General features: G+C 51.3%; 1 protein-coding gene across 1 annotated transcript; it reads right to left on the minus strand.

The window, feature by feature from the left end:
• Positions 1 to 854: 854 nt before the first annotated feature.
• Positions 855 to 17,773, minus strand: STMN3 (stathmin 3). Its single transcript, XM_068207807.1, has 5 exons — positions 17,476 to 17,773; positions 6,994 to 7,089; positions 6,473 to 6,648; positions 5,803 to 5,994; positions 855 to 5,316 (listed from the first exon to the last, which is right to left on the minus strand). Exons 1-5 carry the CDS (start codon positions 17,492 to 17,494, stop codon positions 5,257 to 5,259), a joined length of 543 nt encoding a protein of 180 aa, XP_068063908.1. The 5' UTR covers positions 17,495 to 17,773; the 3' UTR covers positions 855 to 5,256.
• Positions 17,774 to 17,811: the final 38 nt, after the last annotated feature.

Raw genomic sequence — 17,811 nt, forward strand, 5'->3', positions numbered from 1 at the left:
CTGCCCTGGGAATTAAAATTAAAATCCCCCCTGCCTTCTCCTCAGTTTGTCTCCTTGTACACCAAGCTGAGCTCTGTGGAAAGTCTCCCATACTGGTTATTTTGATGGGATCACAAGATGTGGGGCAGCCCAGGAGGATGCTGCCATTTCAATATCCCCTCAAGGACAGGGAGGACAGTGGCCAGTGACATTGGGCACCACTTGTGGTGGCAAAAGCCCTCCCCACAAGACAAGTGGGGGAACCTTTCCCCAGCAGCAGGGAAAGCAGCCAGGCACCCTCCCCCACATGTCCTTGTGGATTATGAACTTCCCTATTTTCAGTTGCAGCTTTTGGACATTTTTGTGTACCTGGCTCCAGGGATGGGATTGGGAGTGTTGACCATGCAGGGTCTCGTGGGTTGGGGCCCATCTCCCTGAGGACTACAGCCCTGCTCCCTCCCACTCTGTCCAGCTCAGGCTGGATCCTTTCCCAGGAAAAGCTCATGAAGGAAGCATTGGATTTTTTAATAAAGAAGTTCATGTGGTTTCTAGAACTGCAGTTGTATTTGTAACTGTTTTGTATCTTTTTTGATCTTCCTGTGTAAAGACTTTGCACACCCTCACTCCCAGCCACAGGGGGTGGCAGCAGGACCCTCATTAAAGCATTTATTATGTTGTCCCTCTGAGAATGGTGATAAACTGTCAATTTCTGCCTCTTTTATGCTGTATGAAAAAGCAGTCACTGAACATTCAGAGGATTAGGGTCTATTTTGTTAAATCTTTAGGTCAATTTTCTGTTTAATGCTGTTTATTGGTATTCTCACAATACAAAGAGAAGCCTTGCAACTAAAACAACCCAGAGAGAGACAGACACATACGGTTTCATACCAACTTTATTTCTTTTTTTTTCCTTTGTTTTTTTTTCATGATCACTTCTTTTGCACAACAACAACCTCAAGTTGACAATGAAATGCACGTGGCGGACCAAAGGGAACCGGACAAGGCTCTGTTAGGGATGGAAAGTCTTTCCACGACACTGCGCCAGCTCCCCACCCAGCACAAGGGATGTGACCCCGGCTGTGGCAGGAGGAGCATATCCTGCCCAGAGGGCAGCTGGGGTGCTGAGCCCTGGGGTGACAGCTCAGCTCTCTGCCCACACAGTCATCTTCCAACCCTCTCCTGCAGCCACGGGCCGGGGCGTTCCTCCCGGGGTGCACAGCTGCGTATCCCGACTCCATACTTTGGTACTTTCCATTTCAGAGCACTTTAGAGACGTGGAGGCATTGGCTCTCCCGTGGTCCCCGTGGGGAGGGAGCATCTATGTCCCCTTGTCAAAGGGTGTGGGAAACTGAGGCACGGGGGATGCCAGGGCAGGGATACCCAGCTGTCCCCCGTGTCCTTGCACCCCGGGGACCACGGAGCACCCACACATAGGCATGGGCCAGTGCCCCTTTGCTGCTTAACTTAGACAACTGACTACAAAGGTGGAGTTTATTGGTCTTACTATGTCATCTCGTCCCTAGCATGGAGAGTAAGAAATCTCTAGCACCGTAAACAGCCATTCCCTGACTCATTTCAAGTGGTATCAGAGTGAATGTGCATATATTGTTTCCACGGATGCGTTTCTGTGCGTGTGTGCACAGCCGGGTGCACAGCCACTGCGAGGAGGACAGGAATGCCATGGGAGGGAAATAACAAACCCCGTGAGACAGGATTGCAGAGCCAGGGCCAGAGAGTCACACTGGGCGAAGCTAAAGCAAGCAAGCTGAAGTTTACATTTGAAAGGGAGCAGCAATACCGACCTACCCCCGAGGTAGGATGCATGCAACTCCTCAACTCCCACCGGCCCTGGAAGGTCAGCTCAAAGGGAACCTCACAACTGGGTTAGAGCAAGATTTTTTAATGACTCCAAAATAATAAGACAAGGAATAGGCTCAGTCCAGAAGCAGTCGAAGGGGCCAGCATCCTTGGAAGTGCCTATTTACAGGCAGAGCTGAGCTCTGCTGTGTGGAATAACGTGAGCACAGAGCTGTAGCTTGAACTACAGCTGGACTACAGGCTGGTTGTGCCTTTCCTACAGTTTCACCCATCGCCTGGCTGTTGGTGCCAGCTGGGAGCTCATTTAGCTTCAGCTCCTCATTCTTGCCTGAATCAAAGGCTCTTCTCCAGGAGGGCTCTTGGAAGGCCTATGCATGCACATAATGATGTCACCCTCCTGACTTTCCTCCCTCACACTGCTGCCACACTTGAGGTCCAGGCAGGGATGCTGTGGGTGCCCTGAGGATGCTCCCCCTACAAGGCACATTCCCATGTCTATATGATGCTGCTAAAACGGGGCTGGAAACTGTTGGTTCAGGACTCGATTCATAAACACCTTCAGGGATCAGTGGAGACCTCAAACCCCACAATAAGGAAGGTGACCCCGAGAAGTGGAGGGGTTGCATGCTGTGTCCACATCCACGGTACATGGAAATGCTCCAGGAATGACATAGGCAGTAAGGATGTTAATGAGGATACTTAATTAGTCTCATTTGAAGCATGAAGTATGCAGCTGCACATAGCCAATAGCATGAAGGGATATGGAAAGGCATGGAATAATCATGATCCTGGCCCATGCCACGTGCTGCAGGTTGGGCACAGTGCTGCATGAGCTCCTGGCCACGATGGGTTTGGAGCAGTGGGTGGACACTCCTCATCCAGCCAACACCACGCAGCCAAAGCAGTCACACATTTCCCTGATAATGCCCAGCGGCACTGGACAAGCTCCTGAACATCCCTACTCCATCCATCTGCACCAGGCAAACATGGCTCCAGGACACGTAAAGCCTCTGGCCCCACAGGTGAGGCTGTTTCCTTGGCACGGCGTGTCTCAGCAGCACCTCCCTGACATTACCAATGCACAGCTCTCCCTGCACATCCCTGCTCCTCTGGTGCAGGACCTCCTCCTGCAGTAACACATTTTCCAGCCATCTCCACCATCCCTCACTGCACCAACCTGATGGAGGGGAGAAAAATTAGTCTCCCAGTGCTCACACCTGCATGAGCACCATCTGCCAGGCCATTCTGCACTTGCCATGGGAATTTTTTTGCCAGGAAAAGCTATTGCAAGAATAAGTCTCCACTTGAGACCCATCTGGGCTCCAGGGAGGGGGAAGAGAGGGACACGGGACAGCACAAGGGACCGAGAGGGAAAATCCAGGCAGGAATTGAGTCTGGAGACTCAGGAGCTGTTTGGGAGGACGGCTCTGACCGGCACAACCTGTTACAGGTCTCTTCCAGCACATGCTAAACCTGACAGATCCTCCAGCTTCCACAGGGTTGCAGGGAACCACTTGGAACCTCCACACGGGGAGGTTTAGATCAACACTAAATTAGATGTACTAGAATTGAAGCATCACCTCTATTCTTCCTTCTCCTCCCAGCAGGAGGAACAGCCGTCCCCGCTCTCACTGCCCTGCCTGCAGGACTCGGCTGCCTCCAGCTCCCAATTCCACCATTTTCCAGCTGCTCTCTGGTCCAGCATCCCGCTGGCACCCTGCCTTCACCTGGCCCAGCCTCCGACTCCTTCTGAGCCCCCAGGAGAGAGTGAAAATGGCCATTTCTCTTGTTTTCAACTCTTGCTCATGAGTACAACGTTTCTGATAATAATAATCATAATAATCATAGTACTAAAAACAGTATTTACAACAAGCTCCAGGTCGGAATTACACACCAAGCAAACACTCAGCACCACAGAGAGTAGGACAGGGTTAATATCTCGCAGATACCTTCTCAGATCCCACCAACGTGGGACACAGACATTTGACAGTTTCAACCATTTCTTACACACAAACATTTCATTTAAATTACTTTTTAAATTTTTTTTTAAACTTTTTAAAATTTCTCGTCACTATATGGATGAGGTGATGCTGGCGGCGATGCCGCGCTCTACACAAATGCTTATCTAAGACAGCTGCTACTATAAACTGATCATTAGCTACTGTTAAGAAATTCAACCCTCAGTTTCCTTCTTTGCCCTAAATTAATTTTCTTTTGTCACTGACAGCACAGGAGCTTTCTAACAGCCCTATTGTCCCCCCAGACCAGGAGGAGGGCTTTGGGAGTAAGGTAGCCCTTCCTTTTAGGAGCAGAGTCCCCTGACATCAAGCCATGGCCATGGAGAGATCCCTCCCACATCCAGCTGGGAATTCAGTGGAGATCAGAAGAGAGCCCCAGGATTTGGTCTCCAGCAATCTGCCCTGTGATTGCCCCAAAGAGCCACATCCATCACTGGAAAGAGGGAAGGATTCTTCTGCTCACTAAAAGGCAGTTTCACAACCATGCACCGTCTCTGTTGGATTCACTTTCCCAGCAGAGTGGAATCCTATCTTGTGGGGATCCTATCCCCAGTCCACTGGGGAACCCACAGAGGACCGAGGGTCTCTCCCAGGGCTCCCACGGAGCTGGAAATGCAATCACCACCCACAGCTCTCCCAGGCAGAGCAGCCAAGACCTCTCAGTCCCCGCTCAGCTGGGGAGAGGGTGGCTCAGTGGCCACCCAGGGTATCAGGCAGTGCCCACTGTGACAGGGACTTGCCGTGATGTGGCACCTGGTACCAAGCTTTGGGTGGAGCCCCTCAGCTGCTTCCACACAGGTTCCCAAAAATCACCCAAAGATGAGGACTGTGGTCACTGCCTACCTGGGCTGGCTCTGAAGGCAGCCAAAAGATGGGGGTTCTGCACACTGAAACTCCTGAGCCATCCATCCCTCTCCTTCCTCTCTCCTACCAAGGGCAAACAGGGGACTGCTCCCTATTTTACTTCACACACAGAATTATCACTTATTCCCATTTTTCTGAAACTGATATTTGGCTCAGAGCAAACACCAAGAGGAGGAAAAGCCCTGGATAAGAAATCCGTATCTCTGTGACACTGGTGGTTGAATTTATTAATATCTTCGTTTCGTTTTTTTTTTTTTTTACATCAGTTTAAGAAATATTTTTTTTAAAAAAAGGACAAAACCCTCCAAAGAAGCTGTTTGATTGACTGATCGACTGATTGATTCTCTATTTGATGTGAACTAGCTGCTATTCTGCTTAGAGGTCCCTATGATCTGTGAATCCCCACAAGCACTGACATTTAGGGATGCAGAGAGAAGCGTGTAGCTGGGGGACGAACACCGGGGAGGGGGGATGGAGAACCGAATGCCGCATCTAGACAAACAAAATAAAATGTGTTGGTTGGTCAACTGGTTGGTTTGTTAACAGGAATCAGGTGCTAGATGTGTAGAAAAGCCCTTTATCCAGAGATCTCCTCCCGCTGTTCCTTGTTCCTGCGGACTTCGGCTGCGTGCAGTTCCTGCAAAGACAGGAGAAATGACCCCGGGCTAACACGCCCTGCTCTTGTGATCAATATTTGCCTCCTGCACGCAGGATTTGCATCAGACTTAAAAAAAGAGACCAGTTTTTCATCCAAAACATCCCGAGGGCAGGGGCTTATACCTGCAAGGAGTGAAGGATCATCTGTGGGAGCTTGGAGGTGATGGAACCTCCAGCAAATGTGCTCCTCTCTCCTGCAAAACCCTTCAGCCACACAGCCCATGGTGGGCCTGACACTGTGGCTTTGGACTTGCACTTATCAGGATTATCCAGGCTATGTTCTCTACTGACCTTGAAGGACATAACCCCCCTCCTCACACTGCTCTGGAGCAGAGCTCCTCCTCAGCAGCCACCACCAAGGAAACACCCTGTCCCTTGCACCCATCACACTGGGGGGACCAGACCCCATTTTTCCATAAGGACCAGCACCCCCAGCCCCCAGCCCTGTCCCGGGGGTCACACTCGCCTTCTCGCGGAGCCGCTCCCTCAAGGCAGCAAGATGTGCCTCACGGATCTCCCTGCTCAGCTCCATCTTGTAGTTGAGCTTCTCCTCGGCCAGGCGGCTGAAGTTGTTGTTCTCCTCCAGCGCCTTGTGCAGCACCTCCCGCTCGTGTTCCCGCTTCTCCGCCAGCTGCTTCAGCACCTGCGCCTCCTGGGTCTGCCGAGGGATGGGGCTGAAGCCACTGGACAGGCTCTTCTGGCCTGCCTCTCCCCAGAGAGGCTTCCTGACTCCCTCTGCTCAAACCACTCTGCCACCCTCCTCCACCCCGTAACACAATCTTCTTGCCTGGAAGATACTTTTGGTGCCTTTTTCCTGCTATCATTGAATTGTTTAGGTTGGAAAAGCCCTCTGAGATCAATGAATCCAACAGGTCCCCCAGCACTGGCCAGCCCACCACTAACCCATGCTCCCAAGTGCCTCAGTGATCACATGATAATGATGATGGAGTTGAATTCCCTGCTTAAATCACAGTGCAGAACCTCACTCCATGATTCCTATGTCTCACCTGACAATTTACAGTGGAATAACACACGTCAGAACATTTCCCAGCTGTTTCCGATTACTCCTGCTGAGTTTTAGGGTTTGGTGCAATTAGCAGCAGAAAAGTCACTGCTTCTACAGGACATCTCCTTACCTTCCTCCTCTCTTCTGCAGCCTCCAGCCTCCTCTGCAGCTCCTCCAGGGACAGGTCCTTCTTCTTGGGAGGGGAGGAGAGGATTGGGCTCTCAGGAGATAAATCTGAAGGGGACTTCAGGATCACTTCGAAGCTCTGGCCTGATGCCCTCTTATCCAGCTGCTTCACCTCCATATCTTTGTGGGGAAAAAAAACAGTGACTCTGTGAACCGGTGCCATTCAGGAGAGTGACCTGAGGTCATCAAACTCCTCACACAGGAATTAGGATCTTCCCATGTCCTGATCTGGGTGATTTTGTTTTATCTCCAGAATTTCTTGATTAGTGATCACCTTCATCCCCTCCATGCAAATGCAATTAATTTAAAGTCATGGCATAATTACAGAAAGGTCACATTGCTGTTAATACTTTGTATGTCACCCTTGCATGAAGCAGAGAGACTCTGACTCTGGCAAGCTCCCACATTGCCTGTGGGAGAACAATCCAAGCACTGCTGGAGCTCCTGTGGGAGAAGGTTACCTACCTCCATACTGGTAGATGGTGTTGGGATGGGGCTGGGTGTGGAAACAGGAGCAGATGAGGGAGAGCAGAGACAGCTCCTTCATTTTCTCCTTGTAGGCTGAAAAATATGAAATAGCAGTGAGAGAGATTCTAATGGCAACAGCATCTCTTTTTCATGGAGAAATTAAGCACGTATCCCATCTGCAGCTATCAGACTCTATGGAGGTTTTTCCATGCTGCCAGAAAACCCACTTGCAGCTACCAGACTCTGTGGAGACGTTTCCATGCTGCCATAGTTTGCCAAAAGGTCCCCAAGGAGTGTCTGGTCTAGAACAGTCTAAATTAGCTGCCAGTGTGGCAAATGTTATGGGAACACTCACAGCAGGGATTTATCACATCCAGGGGTGTAAGTTTCTGTGCAGAATTTTCCCTCCAAAGGAGCTGGGATGCTGCAGCCTGTTTAGTTAAACATGTTGGGACAGTTGCCCCACCCTTTTTCAGGAAGTGGAATTTCCAGTCTCTGAGACAAATGATGCCCACTGACACGTGGAAACATTGCCCAATCCCTGGCAAGCTGGGAATATTTCACAATTCAGCATTTCTGAGGTGAGGGTGAAGAGGCAAGAGGAGATCAGCAATGTAGAGAACAAAGGGGCGTTTGAGTGATGAAAATGCTCAGGAGCTCTGCTACCAGGGGAAGAGCTGGACCCCAACTTGACAAGGCACCTCCTGCCCTGCAGCAGCAGATCAGGGAGGATGTGAGTGGATTCTGCCACCACCTCGGCCCACACAGGCAGAGGTTGGCACAGTCTGTGACCACAATAACCATCCTTCTGTAAAGGACAGAAAACACTCAACCCTTTCCAGCTCTGCTGCTGTGAGCCCTCCAGTTTGCTCATCGTTCCTGTGACTGGAGGATGCACCACAGCATCCTCGGTGATCACAAGTGCTGCCCCAACACAGACTGCCCCAGAAGCAGATTGCTGCAATCTTCACCTGTATTTTTGGAGTTCAGCACACTTAAGGCAGTGAACTGTTTGCACACTGCTGACAAAGAACCTCAGAATAGATGGAGTTGAAGCCAGTGAGGTGCTCTGTCAGGCTGTCATGTTCTTTATCACATCAGTGAAACCCTCACAGAATCACTCCTATGTGGCAGGTCTGCAGCTGGGGCTCAGCAGTGGTGCTGCTGCCTCATGGGTCCTGTGAGGCTCTGTCCTGGGCTGACTCCTTGGGGGACACCCAGGCTCCTGTGGGCACAGTGTCTTCATGGCTGCATGTCCTGACAAACCTGCCCTGAGCGTCCTTGTGCTGCCCCTGCTCCCGCCCCTGCCACCGGCACAGGCATTCTGCTGTCCTGCCTTGGCTCTGCCTCTGGATTTCCCAGGTATCTTGGTGCTTCTGGCCTTGGTTTGTGCCCTCTGCTCTGAGCTCATTTCATGCTCCAGCCAGAGGTGACTCTGCAGCTCAGCTTCCAATGCCACCTTCAGAGCAAGACCCTCCCCTGGGCCAGGACAGGGAAATCCCCAGAACGTTGTGATCTGAAGAGGCATTAGACACAGAACAATTCTGAAAAAAGTAACACTGTGTGTATCACGTGCCCTTAGGAACATCTTTCATGTATTCTCCTCTGCCTTCCCACAGCTGAGTTGGAAAACCTATGCCAGTTTCATGCTTTCACTGATTTTTCCTCCTAGGTACAGAATTTCACCATAATTAGTGCCCTTCTTTTGCTAAACCACCATCCCTGAAGCTCAGATCTTGACTAACACTTTTTTAACTTGCTCCCCATTCTGATTTGAACCTCCTGCCCAGTCCTGCAGTTAAATGTAAACCAAATAGGAATAGTTTACACCGGCAGTGGCAGCCAGACATCTTCGATTTTGTTCTTAATGAAAAAAAACTCTGGAGAGCCTCTGAGAGGCCCAAAGTCATGGCATGGAGCAGGCAGCTAATGCATCTCCTAATGTGCTGCCAAGAGCCCTGAGGAGGATCCCTGGGAATAGATGAGAGACATTATCATTTATTATCGTTTAGACATTCTCATTTAATACAAACAAACCAGTCAACAAGGTCGTTGCTCCACCATTATGTCTGGTCCTGGGCGAAACCAAGGCATGAGGCAGATGTGCCACACCCCCGACCCCCTCATTTAATTCAATTTAATTGTCTGACAGCACTTGTTACAGAGCTCAGTGCTTTGTATTTCATGACTTGGGCTTCAGCACTGGCACTGTGTGCAGATGATTCCATGCTGCATTCCCTGCCTTTCAGGAGGTTTGCTGTGGTGATTTGACAGCTGCCTCCATTCCATCGGGATCTCCCCTGTCCTGTCCCTTCTGTAGAGCAAACTGACCCTCTCTGTCAATTAAAATGAAGAGGAGCAAGAGGACAAAAGGCCCCGGGCTGCGGCAGGGCTGTGCTGAGCGCTGGAAGCGCTCTGCGTCCTTCCCCGCCCGGAGCCTGCAGCTGCCCCCGGCGCCAGCCGTCAGATGCAATTAGCGGCACACGGGGCCGGGAGCGGGGCCGGAGCTGCCGCGGCCCCGGGGACCGGCGGGGGATGGTCCCGAGCAGCCCCCAGTGCCGGGGGGGAGCGGGGGAAGCAGCGGGAAGGGGCAGCGGAGCGAGCCCCGGGAGCCGCCGGTGCTGCGCTCCCCGGCCGGAGCTGTCCCTTCAGGACCGCCACCGCCGGACCCCGGCCGGAGCTGTCCCTTCAGCACCTCCGGGCATGGAGAGGGGGATGGACTGACTCCTGACGAAATTATAGAATCACAGGAGAACAGAATCGTCGCAGGTTTGTTGGGATTGGAAAAGCTCTCCAAGATCACCAGGTCCAAGTGTTCCCCCAGCACAGCCAAGCCCACCGCTAAACCATGTCCCCAGGTGTCCATCTACACGGCTTATAAATCCATCCAAGGATGGTGACTCCACCTGGTCCCTGGGCAGCCTGTGCCAGGGCTTGACAGCCGTTTCGGTGAAAACATTTTCCTAATGTCCAATCTAAACCTCCCCTGGCTCAACTTGAGCCGTGTCCTCTTGTCCTGTCACTTGTTAATTGGGACAGGAGGCCAAGCCCCACCTGGCTGTGCCCTCCTGTGAGTTGTGCAGAATGAGAAGGTTCCCCCTGAGCCTCCTTTTCTCCAGGCTGAGCCTTCCCAGCTCCCTCAGATACTCCTGGTGCTCCAGATCCTTCCCCAGCTCTGTTCCCTTCTCCGAACACAGTCCAACCCCTCAACGACATTCATGTCTTGAGGAGCCCCTGATCCATGCCCTGAGAACAACATGGATCCCTGAAAGCCCCACACGTGTGCTCCAGAGCCAGCAGTTACACCTGTGGGACACAGGAGCATCGCAGTGATGGCCTTGCGCTCATGACACGCTCTGTGACAAAGAATTGTTTTATCAGGCTAAGACAAGAAAAGGCATCCTCTGAGGAGAGGTACATCCTCTGATTCAGTAACTAAAAGAAAGATCCCTAACCTCTGGGTTGCTATTTGGGAACCTGTGAAGTGAAGATCAAACCTGAGATCTCCTGAAGCAAGACTTGGGCTCAATCACAGCTGCTTAAAACTCAGGGGTAAAAGATTGCCAACCTCAGCACTAGAATTTGCTTCAGAAGTATCTGCACTCCCATTTGCAATAGATTTAAGGTTTTGAGGACATATTTATGCCAGTGGACAAAACCCTTGAACCAGGAAAAGACATGTGGCTGGTCAGAATATGACATGGCCAAGGTGTTCCTGCCCAGAAAGGATGGGTCTAGTTCTCAAATGTACATATTTTAAGGACAATTAGACAGGGAATGCTGATCTTTTTACTTGAACATCTATTAGCATTTTTACTTCTGTTAACTAAGTAAAAATAAATTCAGCTTGCACTGAGCAAATATTTCATTTCTGTATAAATTCATCTGACTCAGGTCCTCAGGGACTTGATACTAAAGCATTGCTTCAGTCTCAGAGGTGCAGCAAGAACTCTGCCTCGCTGGTGGGCAGAGGATTAGGACAGGCTGCTTACTCAGGTGTGGCTTACTGACATTTTACTTCTCTTTTAAGGCAAGCACTACAATAGAAGGATCAGCAGAAAAATTCCTTCTCATTTGTTTGTCTCGGCAGCAAATTCACTCACTGTGGTATGGCTTTCATCACTGTGTCATGACATTTCACTGCTGTCATATCAGAATTGGGGTGAAACATTGCAAATAACTGAGTGGTGTAAATCAAGAAGTGAATAAACTGTAGAAGTTAGAGAAAATATATAAGTGTCTCATCCTCTAAAGTGGAGTGAGCTCATAATTGTTGGCTTTAGAGGAATTTGAGCAGTGATTAAGCTACAATCCATAAAGGTGCAGTCAGTTCCTCAACCCTTCTGAACATTTATGCCCTGTAATCAGCACAGGCTGATTCTGGTTTGGTTGTATTCCACCCCACACCCCATAAGCCAATCAATCTTTATTAAATTTTTTCATCAGGAGGTGTCCTGAGCCTTCCCCAAGGCACCAGGAGGCTCAGGGTGCTCCCAGCTGTCTCTAGTGACTCCTTTCCTGTGCTCTCTCTAGTGCTGCAGGGAACATCCCGCATTTCCATATCCCCACTGCTGTGCACACCATCGATCCATGTAAAGTGTTTATCTCCAAGTCAGCCCCCGGAGACATTATCCAGCTGCTCCCCAAGTGCTGGTGGTGCCAGAGATGGAGGAACAGCTGGGAATGGTGTGGTGCAGGAGAAATGGGATTCATTTTCATGCTCATTCATTTTTCCTGTGCCTGGATGGTGGGGCTTGAAACCTATTATTCATTCAAAAGTTTTGTTCTCTGTTTCCTAAATACATAAAGCTAAGCTGCTGCCAGGTTTTGGGGTGGTATTTGATGGCATCCACCAAAACAGAGCGAGGCCATCTCGGCACAACACTGACATGGCATCAGTCACAGTGAACTAGAGGCAGAGCAAGGTTAATTTATGGGAAATTTAAATGGATGAGACTGGATGTGCTCTGTCTGATAGCAAGGTCAGAGGAAGGTTATTACAAGGAAATAATTTGGTTTGTGAAGATAACTTTAGAGAAGTAAGAATTGCTTCCATAATGAATATTATCTCATGCAAAAATAAGAACAGGCCAATTATAAATGCAATCAAAGCTTAAACAGAAGGCACAGAAGACAGAGAGACAGAGAATTGAGACCTCCAGTACAGACTGCAACGCCACACAAACAACAAAAGCAACCAGAGTCCTCAACAAGCCTTGAGAGTACAGCAGCCTTCAGATATTCTCTCCTGCTATGAATCCTATCATAAAAATATTGGCCAGACCTTCAGTCTAATGCACTTCCACCTTCTTGCTCCCCAGCTTCCACAAACAAGACAGCAGCAGATCTTACGGAACCAGAAAACACTAGTGGGTTTTTTGTTTGTGTTTTTTGAGGGGTTTGGAGGTTTTTTGCCAGCTCAGTAGTTGTGGCCCTCACTGATGGTATAGGGACACCACGAGATCCAGGCCCAGAAGTTACCATGGGCTCATGTGGAATCATCCATGAGAACAGGCAGATGTGAGGTTTACGCTGCCTTCTGTCAGACATCTGCTAAACTATTGCCCAGGAATGGTTTCCAATCACCCACCTCCTTCCCCCCAGGTTTTATTGGCAGCTCATGAATGTCACAACAACCCGGGCTGTGCACAGCCAGTGCATCAGCAAATCACTCAAGCTGTAGCACTGGAACATGTGGGCTGCTCCCAGGAAAATAACCAGGGAAATCTCCTCTGGTATGGGCTCAGCAACAGAGAAGGGCCCAAGCTGTGGAGCAGAGCCCTGGCTGGGGGATTACTGTTGGAAAGAGAGAAGCATGGCCTGGGTTGCTTTATAAAGCAGAGGGAGGAACCAAATGGAAGCAGCTAACCCAGAGTGTTTGTGGATTTGAGGCAAACACGGGTTTGGATGGTCAGGTTTGGGTGAGACAAAGAGCTGTGAAAGAGCTGGGGAGCTGATGAGGCAGCAGTTCATGAGACAGTCAAAGACAGAGCCCAGTGCCTGATGTGTCAGGGACAGATGTGCTCTGTGACCACAGACAGTCATCTGGTCTCTTTGGATCTTGGTTTCCTTCCCATTAACTGAGGATTATTGTATTTCCCCATTATATAGTGCTACTATTTGTATAAACAAATTCAGAGAGGATAGGATTCTCTAGTAGGGCAATAATCATGTAGAGGTACCTTGAAAGAATAAAAGGATTACTTGTAATATGCTGAGCACCTCTTTATCATTTGGGAGATGCTGAATTACCACAGCACATGCACATGGTCTTTGGTTGCTCTCTGGCTCTTTTTTATTTTCTAAATCACAGTCCATTGGTTTAACTCCCCTCTGGAGGGGAGACTTTAATTTTTAAAACATAATTCACATCTGGAGGAGTAAAGCCCATGTCAGTAGGACAGCTGGTAGGGATTAGCCAGGCATGTTTTTCTAGTTCATTTAGGAGTATAGAAGTTTGAGTGAGTTTCAGGTCCCTCCAAGGATTGTCATGAAGAATCATTGGCCCTGTTCACCCCTCTGCTGCCCACACTGCTGTCACAGTGGCCTTATCTGCAGCCTTCTGGTTGCCACATCAGACCACTAAATCTCAGCTTTTACTCAAAAGAATGAAAATGTATTCATCTGATAAAACAGTGCCTTCACCAGATCTGAACCAACAATGACAGATTCCAAGAAAGGGCTCCTTTGAGATATCAGAAGCATCTTCCCAGAGTCTACATGGTGCCATGAAACAAGATATTATTTATATTTTAGAAATAACAAGTATTTGCTAATTATTTAGATCCCTTGTTTGGATGCACTGGTAAAAAAAAAAAAAAAAAAAAAAAAAAGCCTACAATAATAGGCTCTTTTGGCATGTAAAACTGAATTCCCAATAAAAGAACCATAATTTTTTAAGGCTACTTCAACAGCCAAAAGAAAAGACAATAGTTATTTCTTGAGAGTACAGAGAGATTGAGAGCTTGATAGAAAGGGACTCTGACTCTCCAGTGTGGGCAGCAGAAACGTCAGGACAGGGCAACACCATATGGTGTCCTTCAACGCCACCCAGAAAAGAGATCAGGGGGGAACCCAGAGCTAACATGAAGTCCCTCAAGTTCTGACATTTCAGTGCAGGACGGGAAAACCTTGGGATCTGCCAAGGCCCATTTACCATGCCCAGTCATGACAACCTGGTGTTTCCTCTTGGCTCCACCCTCCAGACACGCCAGTGCCGGAGAAAGCCGGTGGGGATGTCACCTTCTGCACCATTTCACAGTCTCACGTGCCTTTATCCGGCCCAGCCGTGCGGGGAGCTCCGGAGCCCTGCAGAGCCCAGCCGGGCCCCCGGCCCGCGGCGCACAGAAGCACAAAGCCTTGCGCGGATGCTGCGGGGAGGAGGTGCGAGGGCTCTGCCCCTGCGAGGGCTCTGCCCCTGCGAGGGCTCTGCTCCTGCGAGGGCTCTGCCCCTGCGAGGGCTCTGCCCCCTCTGCCCCTACGAGGGCTCTGCCCCTGCGAGGGCTCTGCCCCTGCGAGGGCTCTGCTCCTGCGAGGGCTCTGCCCCTGCGAGGGCTCTGCCCCTGCGAGGGCTCTGCTCCCGTGAGGGCTCTGCCCCTGCGAGGGCTCTGCTCCCGTGAGGGCTCTGCCCCTGCGAGGGCTCTGCTCCTGCGAGGGCTCTGCCCCTGCGAGGGCTCTGCCCCTGCGAGGGCTCTGCTCCTGCGAGGGCTCTGCCCCTGCGAGGGCTCTGCTCCTGCGAGGGCTCTGCCCCCTCTGCCCCTACGAGGGCTCTGCTGCGAGGGCTCTGCTCCTGCGAGGGCTCTGCTGAGAGGGCTCTGCCCCTGCGAGGGCTCTGCCCCTGCGAGGGCTCTGCTCCTGCGAGGGCTCTGCTCCTGCGAGGGCTCTGCCCCTGCGAGGGCTCTGCTCCTGCGAGGGCTCTGCTCCCGCGAGGGCTCTGCCCCTGCGAGGGCTCTGCCCCCTCTGCCCCTGCGAGGGCTCTGCTCCTGCGAGGGCTCTGCTCCTGTGAGGGCTCTGCCCCCTCTGCCCCTGCGAGGGCTCTGCTCCTGCGAGGGCTCTGCTCCTGCGAGGGCTCTGCCCCCTCTGCCCCTACGAGGGCTCTGCCCCTGCGAGGGCTCTGCTCCTGCGAGGGCTCTGCTCCTGCGAGGGCTCTGCCCCCTCTGCCCCTGCGAGGGCTCTGCTCCTGCGAGGGCTCTGCCCCTGCGAGAGCTCTGCCCCCTCTGTTCCTGCGAGGGCTCTGCCCCTGCGAGGGCGGCCCGGCAGCGGGGCCGGCACCGCAGCTCAGCCGGCACTGAGCATGTGCCGCCCATCCCGCGGCTCCAGCACCGCAAACAGCCCCCGGCGCCGGGAGAAAACGCCTGAGGTGACAGGGAGAAAAGAGAGAGGGCGGCCAGGCTCGGGGGAGCAAGCCCTGTTTCTTTTCATCCCGAGGATTTGGTTGTTTGTTTAAACAAACCAAGCAGATCTTCCCGAGGGGGATAAGCCCCCGGGCGCCAGCCGCAGACTGCAGCTGCCCTCCCCTCGGCACGGATCGGCTTTTGCTGAGAATAAAGAAGGAAATAATGAAGAAAGCAAACAAGACTCATTCCTTAATTGAAGGATTCATAATTATTTTCCTCCTGCCTTTCCAGGCTACTCTCCACTGCTGCCGTACGAGCTGTAGGAGATGGGGAGCTGCTCCTGCAAAGGCAGCTGGGCGAGGCTCAGCCCCGACCCTCCCTTGGCACACAGCGCCCTATTCTCTTCCCTCCTGCCACAGCACTGCTTTCCTTGACTTCCTACTCCTTGAAATTGCTTCTCTACTTGATCTGAGTCACAAGGAAGCCCCATTTCACGCTTCTTCATGATCTTAAGTCTCCTTGACAGTAAAACTGCATCTCTGGGAGAACGAGTTGTGCTGTGGGCATGCAGTGGGTTGGGAGGGTGAGAATGCACCAACTAGAAATCGCATGTTCTGCCTACATGTGTTTCATCCACCACCTCGTCCATCTCAAGTTCGATGCAACCTTGGTTTAGAGGGCTGGTAAGTCTGAGCCTTCCCTCCCACCCCCACTGTGCAAACGAGGTCCAATCCAGCTCGGTAGGGAAGGCAGGAGATGGGTGGCACCTCCCAAGAGTGCTCTGCTGCAGACGTTCATTGAGACAGGGATACTCGCAGGAATATATACAATAGCTGGAGGTTTTCTATAATAAACACATTTTTACAATGCTGTTTTATGTCTTTAACTGCATGCAAAGCCCTCTCAGGATCAGCTACGCCCTTATACTCCCCCACCAAACACACCCCTCCGTCTCTCCGTGCTTCTTCCTCCTGCATCTACTGGTCTTTTAAAAGGTGCAAGGAATAGAAAAATACATGGCAGGAAACCTCGGCAAAGGGCAGTGAAAGAAGCAAGAAGTGTTGCCTGGTCTCCTGTGGGCTGGTTCCCTGCCTGGGGGGCACAAAGCACTGCCTGCTCTTCCTTTTTGTCTGTCGCTCCTGCTCAGCCCTCCAGGATCTCGCTTCCCCCTCCCAAGCCCCTGTTTGTAGGCTGCAGAACTCAGAGTCATTCCAAGAAAGAAAATTGGATTTCTGAGAGAAAAAGATCCTCTAAACCCACCCACTGCTCATTGTACCATTTCAAGCTTCTCCTTCACCCACACTGCCAGTTTCAGCCACTTGAATCCCTCCTTCCCAGTCAAAGGGGGCAAGACGGGTCTTTAGGAAGCTGGACCGAAGCAGCACAGCATCCTGGGCTGCCATCCTGAAGCCAGACCCGAGCAGGCTCCCGGGCAGCCGCGCTGTGATTCCCGGCACTGCTGCAGGAGGGAGGAAGGGCTTCTCTTGCAGCATCTCATTTCACCCAACGCCATCAGAGGACCGCTCCCCTGTAGCATCTTCGAACCAAGAAATGTGAGCTGTGCAAGAAATCTGGGGCTGGGAAGCCCGGAGAATACACAAAAACCCATCCCAGTTCTTTTAGTTGGCTTTGGGGGATTTTTTAGGGCATTACTGACTCTTGCCCATGTCTTCCTCTCCATTACCCATTCAGGCAACACACGATCTTCACAAAACAAAATGTAATTTCTGATTTCCTTACATCCAGCTGCACCGTGTGCATTTTTTTCTTAGAGAAAAAAAAAGGCTCTACGATGTTACAAAAATAATATTTAATTGGCACGTGGCAGCATCTTCTAATGGCACAATTAAATTGCAGCAATACTTTAAATTGGCAAGATTATTACAAGTGTATTCATATTAAAATAAAAAGCCCACCTGCTATCTTGCATCAGAGGGGTGTGTGTATGGGGGAGGAAGGGGAACAATGCTGCCATACCAGCTGCCTCCTCAGCACAGAACTCCCCCGAAACCCACGGGGAAAAAAAACCAAAACAAAACCAAAAACCAATCCAAACCTTCAGAATAATGATTAAAAATCTAACAAAACTCGATGGTTTTAGAAGTGCATTGATGCCAAGCCCCCGAGAAGGCGCCTGTCCTACCTGAGACGGTGCTGGCCATGCTGCGGCGGGAGCGGAGCGGTGCTGCAGGAGCAGGAGGCAGCGCAGGAGCTGCGGAGGTGCTGCAATGCTGCGGGGAGGGAGGACTGACTCAGCTGGAGGGGGCTGCAGCCATCCGCGGCGGGGAGAGGCTGGAGCGCCCAGAGAAAGGCGAGGGGTGGAAAGAAAAAGAAGGGTCACTAGTTCAGAATATTAATGAGCGTATCAGGCCTCCTTTCCTGGGAGGCTTTGACGGCAGATCCCTCCCAGGCAAGCCTGCCTGCCAGGAACACAGCCCCACGGCGGGGGGGCGAGACACACCCAGCCGGGCGCGGGCGA

This window comes from Anomalospiza imberbis, chromosome 17, assembly GCF_031753505.1.
Source record: "Anomalospiza imberbis isolate Cuckoo-Finch-1a 21T00152 chromosome 17, ASM3175350v1, whole genome shotgun sequence".
Classification (NCBI taxonomy): domain Eukaryota; kingdom Metazoa; phylum Chordata; class Aves; order Passeriformes; family Viduidae; genus Anomalospiza; species Anomalospiza imberbis.